We start from the raw sequence: 7,619 nt of genomic DNA, 5'->3' as shown, positions 1-7,619 counted from the left end.
GATGGCTGCCCGCTAATTGGGGAAATGGCGGCGGCTGTTTTGCCTCGCTGCGTGTCGGGCGGGAAAACTCAGAGAGGACAAATGAGATTTCATTAAGCCCTATAGGAGATAGAGGGTGTGACGGAGTGTGATGATGGAGCGGCATAAACCCGGGCGGAGCAGGAGGAGGCGACGGAGGCGGACTGGTCCTCTGGTCGGCTAATAGCCGCCGACGGAGACTAAGGACTGGAGAACTAGTGAATTATTGCTGTGAATAATGAGGCCTGCTGGAACATAGCACGGTCCCACATTCAACCTCCCAAATAAATAAAATATAATTCCAATTCCTTCTAACTGGATAGTAATGTAACGTACGGGCGGGTGTGTGTGTCGAGGTGGGTTTGATTTAGTTTTGGTTTGATTGTCGAATGTGTCGCACCATAATAGTTTGGATTACATTAGATCTTGAATGTTAATATTGCTTGTGCAGAAAATGTCCAATTGAGCCTATCGTTGCGTTGGAAGGTAAGGTGCCGTCGTACATCTCGCTAGGTGGATTTAATAATACATTGTGCTGTGTCTGATTCACTTATGTGTTAGAACAAGGAGACCTGTCATCCTTGTGTCTTTTGGAATACAAAGTTGAACCGACAGCGTCATGTATTCGGTGAAAGCTGTTATAGCCAGGGAAAAAGTGATGAAACTACAAAATATTACAATATACACATAATATTACAATCCATCACTGATGAATCAACTTGAAAGAAGCAAATGAGCTGTCTCAACGCATCAGTGACCCGCCCCCCAGGAATTTGTTTTCATTCAATTTTGTGATTGAAAGGAAATTATCTTTGGGTGAATTATGTATTGTGCCCGAGTCCTGTCCCGGCTATTTCCATCTATTAGGCCTGCTTGCCTTTCAACAACAATTACAGTAAATGGATGTAAAGGGGTGACAGGCAAATTGGGGGGAGCATCAAAGCCTTACCAGAGGAACGGTAATGTGTGTTTTTACTTTGTTTGGTTGAAAACCAATGTAGAAATCACAGCCACAGGCAACACTTTGTTAGCAATTATAGCGAGTCAACAATGCTCAGCCGCAGCTGAGAGAGAGGTGAAGCCATCCAGTGCTTTGGTTCAAAACAAAGATTAGCCATCATGGTGCAATTTTGTTAAGGACCGCGGCTCCAAAACGACAACATCCTGTCTGTGACGCTCCAACGGCGTGTTGTGTGGACTCAGACCACCAGAATACCCCCAATCAGTCCCGCCATTTCTTGACTTTCGAGATGTGTGAGCGCGGGTTATTAATTCGGATTACGCTAATCTGCGGAGGATCTGTTTGTGTCGCTGTGTTGGATCAACTAATCGGCTCGTCTCCAAACACAACCGCTAGCAAAGCGTAGCGGCCGTCGCGTGCGTGCGCTGCGCAGCTAAACTAGGATTAGCCAAATGTATATTTGTGTATATACACTCTGTAGATGTGTACACTGACCGAGTTTTCTTCCTGCAAACCATAGCTGTCCCCATGGACGCCATGAAGCTAACCACTAGGCGCTACACTTTCCCCTGTTTGTCGCTTTCATCTGTCGTAGTATTGAGTAGTATCGTTTTGTAACCGATCTTTTGTTCGGTTGTCCTCTCATCGCGGTGAGCTTGTCTAATCTTCTCCTGTGTGTTCGCTGTTGCTTTGTATTGAACTGTCGCCAGTGTTTATCAACACTTTATCCTCTGGTTTTTACTGTGTTTTGGGTCGGTCCAGTTCTGTTGTGTTAAATAATTTGACATGCTCAACCTGGATCAAATGCCGGTAACACAAGCTTGTTTCGCTGTATGCAAATAGAGGTGCTTTTTAATGAAGCGCCCATGAATTATTCATGTACCGGGTTCGATGGGATGCACTGCAGGAACAAATCATAGGAAAATATCGTTTGACGTCGGGCGCATCTCTGTCTCTACCCTTTGATATCGCGGCCGTTTCAACCATTGCTCATTAACAGGCCTCGCTAGATCAAGATAATCCTTTCAATAACTTTGGGGTTGATGGGGTACGCTAAAGCGCACATGCATACAAACAGCTAAACACTCTGCTCTGTTTGGAGGCCTCTCACGGAACACAGGTTTCAAACCCCTGAATCGTCCTCATAAATCGCCCTGGGGTAACCGAAGCGCTTACTATGGTACGAAGACTGCCGGGAAGATTGGGTTTCAGACACACACACACAGACACACACACACACACACACACACACACACACACACAATGCTGCGTGTACATAACCGAAGAGAACGACGAACGACAACAAAGGAAATCAATGGGCTTTTATGAGCACACATACCATCTCACAGCGTCGGGAGAACTGCCGACGATGATGATGATGACGATGAGGAAGATGATGCTCTCTCTCAAAGGGGGCCGCTATTCGAGACCATGTCGGCGTACACGTTTCTGAGTGTACGGATCTTCCGCTCGGCAGCGTCGATCGCCTGCGGGAGACGAGAAGAGATTCTTCTCCCACACTGCACTTAACTTAAAGCCGTCGACGGCAGTGCTGGAAACACGTCTCACATAATTATCTCCCCAAGCAAACCCCCCCCCCCCTTCCCATCTCACAGAATACTCTGACCCAAGCGTGTCCAGACAGCGGTCCAAAAAAAACAAAACATTTCAGATGTAGCGAGAATTGCGATTGTTCTGTTGGCCCCCACGTACGGTGTGTGTGTGTGTGTGTGTGGGGGGAGGGGGGGAGTGTGTGCAGAGACCACATTGGGAAGAGCACTTGAGACGCCTTCCTCCGTCGCTCCGCTGACGGAGGAACATCCACAGCACTCTGCTATCTTCACCTTGACTGCCGCAGTTGTCTCCGGCAAAGTCCTCCCGCTCATTGACACGGCCGGAATGACTCAGTAATCATATTACCCGGGCACGACTCATTAGCCCCACCACGGACCGTTGTATTCGCCCGCTCTCTCGCTCTGTCTCCCTCTCTCTTTCTCTCTCTCTCTGTCTCTCTCCCTCCCTCCCTCTCTCTCTCTCCCTCTCTCTTTCTCTCTGTCTCCCTCTCTTTCTCTCTCTCTCTCTCCCTCCCTCTCTCTCCCTCCCTCTCTGTCTCCCTCTCTCTCTCTCTCTCTCTGTCTCCCTCTCTCTGTCTCCCTCTCTCTCTCTCTGTCTCCCTCTCTTTCTCTCTCCCTCCCTCTCTCTCTCTCCCTCTCTCTCTCTCTCTTCACCTCCTCTTTCTCTCTCTTTTTATCGCTTACTCTCTATTTTCTCTGTCGCTCCACAGACATAGGAGCCTATACAGAAGGACACACACACACACACACTTAAACAGGCAAATACACAGAGGCACATACAGAAGCGCACACACACACACACACACACACACACACACACACACACACACACACACACAAAGCAGCTCAATTGCTGGCTGGCATTTGCGGATGCCTAGGCATGCATCTAAAGCAGTTTACCACAGAAATAATAGGCCTCTGAAAGGCTCTTCTGTATGCAGAATCATCCCAATCCATTTGCATTCTAGTGAGACAAATTAAATTTCAGCCTGAGTTTGGTGTGTGTGTGTGTGTGTGTGTGTGTGTGTGTTGGGGGGGGGGGCTGACTGATATGACCCGCTAGGTATAGTAGCAGAAAGGTGAGAAACGCATGCACCCCAGACCACAGGGGATGGGTGCTGTTGGAGGAGAGATGGATGTTTTATCTACCAGATATAATGCAGGGGGGAGAGTCATGATAGGTGAGAAAACAACTGTTCTGCCTCTCTGCTGCTGCAGACCTCCTGGAGAGATCAATGCACTCCAAATATTTATCACCCACCCCCCTTTGTTCTAATGTATGCATATGCGCTGAAAATACTATATATGGACTGTATGTACGCTCTATCTCCTAGAGGGAACTTATACGGAATAGTGCCACAGGGAGGAATAAGAGCTAAATTGCTAGATGTGTTGAATGTTGGGGCTGGGCCACGGGTTCTCAGCTCTCTCTCTTCAGTTCAGTCCCCTCTCCTCTCCTCTCTCCTCTCCCCTCTCTCCTCTCCTCTCTCCTCTCTTCTCCCCTCTCCCCTCTCTCCTCTCCTCTCTCCACTCTACTCCTCTCCTCTCTTCTCCCCTCTCCTCCCCTCTGCTCTCCACTCTTCTCCTCTCCTCCTCTACTCTCTTCTCCTCTGCTCTTCTCCTTTCTCCTCTCCTCTCTCCTCTTCTCTCCTCTCCTCTCCCCGCTCCCCTCTCTCTCCTCCGCTCTCCTCTCCTCTCTCTGGTATCTTCTTCTCTCTGTTCTCTCTCCTGCTCCTCGCTCTGCACTCCTCCTTTCCTCCCCTCCTCTCCCCCCTCTCCCCCTCTCCTCTGGTGTGGGAGGTTGCTGAGGCAGCATGGACCCAGCCATGCAGAGCGGGTAACCTTACCATCACACCCTCCTGCAGCCTCCCCTCCTCCCCGTCTGCACTCCTCCTGAGCGTTCGCCGGCGCCCGTCCTCGAGTGGCCTTTCATGTGCGCCGCGCGGCGCCTCACTCACCAGCCGAGGCCCCACTCGCTTTGTCTCATGTTTGAAAAGGAAACTGAAAAACAACGCACCGATACTAAAAAGTTGTGCACGCGAGTGTGCGCGCCTGTTTGTGCGCGCCTGTGTGTGCGCGCCTGTTTGTGCGCCCCTGTGTGTGCGCCCCTGTGTGTGCGCCCCTGTGTGTGCGCCCCTGTGTGTGCGCCCCTGTTTGTGCGCCCTGTGTGTGCGCGCCTGTGTGTGCGCGGGGCGTCGACGTCACTGGCGTGGCCTCGACGGTGACATCTGACGCTGTCCTACGGCGGGGGGAACAGGAGGTCCTCTCTTAAGTGCGTTCCCGGAGAGCACACCTGTCAGGCTTCCCCTCGCGGTGAACCCCCGCTGTGGGGGGGGGGGGGGGGGGGGGGGGGGGGGGAGGGGTGGGGGGGGGGAGGGGGTGGGGGGGTGCGTTGGGGGGTGAAGGCGAGGCGGCGGTCCATTATTGATGATGCGTCCATCCGCGGCCAACTGCCACATCTCTGACACGAACACACAGAGGGGGGGGGGGGGGTTGAGGAAACCAGACCCTTTGCCCTCCTCATAACCCCCCCCTCCCCCACAGCCCCTCCCGCCCCCCCGACCTCGCCATGGCCCGTCATGAAGGCTGGTTCCGCTGTGATGTCACCCTTCAGCGGGCGGGTCGGTCCACGTTGGAGGAGGGGTGTCCGGTTGGCTGATCAGCATGTGTGAGCACACATTCCATTTTCTCCTTCCCGTCCGGTGCTTTCCAGCCCTAGAAATAAGTCGTCTCACCAAGTTCAGGGAACCCTTACCCTTTGCACTGGGGGTTACAAACCAAACGCTAGGATGTGGGTGTCGCCCCGCCCCCCCCCCCCCCTGGTGGTGACCAGGTTAGGGAGTGAAGCTAATGTGGTTTCCCTTTGAAAAGGTCACCTCTGTTACTTCTCCAGAGAGAGGAGAGAGAGTGAGAGTGAGAGTGAGAGTGAGAGTGAGAGAGAGAGAGAGAGAGAGACAGAGACAGAGACAGAGAGGAGTGGGATTAGTATGACATCCTCCTTCTGTTTTGGGGGGGGGGGGGGGGGGGGGGGCTTTAGCACTAGCATATAATCTTGTGTTGTTGTTTAACGGGTCGAACGGGAGGGTTCGCTTTTCAACGAGAAAGCAATTTGAGAAAGGGGATGAGGGCTGTAATCCCCCACAGCGCGGGGATTATCTCCTTAAGTGACCTTTATCTCAGCGAAGACGCACCGCAGTGCCTTTCAGACGAGGCAGTCGCTGTCGGCCCGTGATTATGGCCAAAGCGGCTGACATGGGGCGGGGGGGGGGGGGAGAGGAGGATATGTCTCCCTAGCGCGTCGGGACATAAGCTAACGCTAAGGCCGCGTTCACACTGTACACGTCCGTCAACGGAACTCCTTGACTGCATTCGCCGCTCCTGCAATGCATTGTGGGTCCGTCTGTTCCGTCGGCTCCGTTCGGCCGCGTCAAAAGTTGAGAAATCTTCAACTTTTCGGGCAGCGACGGATCCGTCGGCCAATCAGATCGCGTCCCCCCCATGCGTCAGACACTCCCTCCGTCCCCCGTCGACGGACGTGTACGGTGTGAACGTGGCGTGACCGCTGTGGGGGAACCTCCAGGCGCACACCGGAGCGGGTTTTTAATGGTGTGATTTTTAATAGCGGATGGTCTGAAAGGACAGGGCGCCGAGACACGACCCTCTCAGCACGCCGGCGATTCGTGATGAATTGTCTGTTAGGCGCTGTGGACGACCGCCACACAGCGGGGGGCCACAGTGGGTCCGCGCAGGGGAGACGATGTGATGAAATAAGAAATGAAGTGAAGCGGGATGACCGTGTTTATGAAGGGATGCCAGCCCTCCGTCGTGCCAAGCCGGATCAGCAGCAGGACAACACTTACGTAAAACACAAACCAGAAGCCTGATTTTTTGTTTGGAACATTTCCCACTCTCGGCTTTGATGACTATATCTTAGTGGGCGTCGTGCAATTTGAGGGATTTGTTTTGGTCATATTTATACGTTTTTTGTGTTCTTTTCTTTTTGTGTTTTATTTTATTTCTGGTCATGCTTTCCGTTCTCTCACTCCCCTGCTGGGCATCTCCGGCTGAATCACTCATTCCACGTCGGCCAAATGTATGAGTAACTTTATTAGCTGCTATTTAGAGGCTTCTCTGCCATTTGGATTTAGCTGAGTGAGGAATCACAGCTCGAGATGTGCTTGTTAGGTCCTCACAAGATGAGGAAAATGACGGCTCCACAAGTCATTCACAGGCCATCACGACTCTATACTGTCGATAATGCAAACCATTTTGAGAAACCGTCATGTAAATAGTTAATTATGTGAATAACGACTCATATTCTGCTTCTTCGCAACGTTACAATTCCATAGCAGCCTCGGTTTCATTTCCAAAAAGAGAGTTTGAATTATGAAAGAAATGTCTTTATCTATTTTGATGTTACGGCCGATAATACTACTCATTTTGTGAACTTCTGAATGCAGAATACATTATGTAGTGCTAAAATATTCATCAAGGATAAAACTCTAATGGACTTGAGCCATGACCTATTCAACTATCTGAACGGAGGCAGAGTTATTACGAATGAAGGATTATATTTAAATTAGTTGCGAGAACGTACTTTCTATTTATTTGTGTTTTGTATTTTGCGTCGAGAGGCTGTGGAAAATAGCGGAAAAGTGGAAAATAACATTTGAAAATAACAAAGCTTTCCAATTAAATCCCTAAATCTGGCAAAACTATGTTTCCCCAGGAAAAAAAACACGGCACATCCAGAGCATTCAAACTCAAATAAACGATAGAAACATAACGTTCCAATTTCATCCTTCAGACCGGTTGAGACAGCAGTGGTCGCGGGCAGATTTCCCTAATGCAAAACAGTCAACTGTAGTTGTCAACGTTTTCAGCATTAGAGATCTCGGTCCCCTTGGCTCCAATTACCCAAAACCAGGCAAGACGTTCCCCATCTCCTCTGAAAGTGGCACTTTACAGGTTGTGACGAAAACAACCCAACCATCTGATGACGACGGCCACATGATTGATTGTTGGAGAGCCATCCTCGCATCCTCCCGCCCAATCGCCCATTTCCT

At 50.9% G+C, this 7,619-nt stretch overlaps 1 protein-coding gene across 1 annotated transcript in view; it reads left to right on the top strand.

The window, feature by feature from the left end:
- The first annotated feature begins 4,367 nt into the window (after positions 1–4,367).
- Positions 4,368–7,619, top strand: part of LOC132464139 (band 4.1-like protein 1) — a 29,300-nt gene continuing 26,048 nt past the window's right edge. Inside the window, 2 exon segments of the mRNA XM_060060351.1 lie at positions 4,368–4,390; positions 5,098–5,203. Coding sequence (XP_059916334.1) covers positions 4,368–4,390; positions 5,098–5,203 — 129 coding nt within the window.

This window comes from Gadus macrocephalus, chromosome 1 (assembly GCF_031168955.1).
Source record: "Gadus macrocephalus chromosome 1, ASM3116895v1".
Lineage (NCBI taxonomy): Eukaryota > Metazoa > Chordata > Actinopteri > Gadiformes > Gadidae > Gadus > Gadus macrocephalus.
Note: the sequence above shows the minus strand (reverse complement) of the source record. Positions and strands in the feature narration are given on the sequence as shown.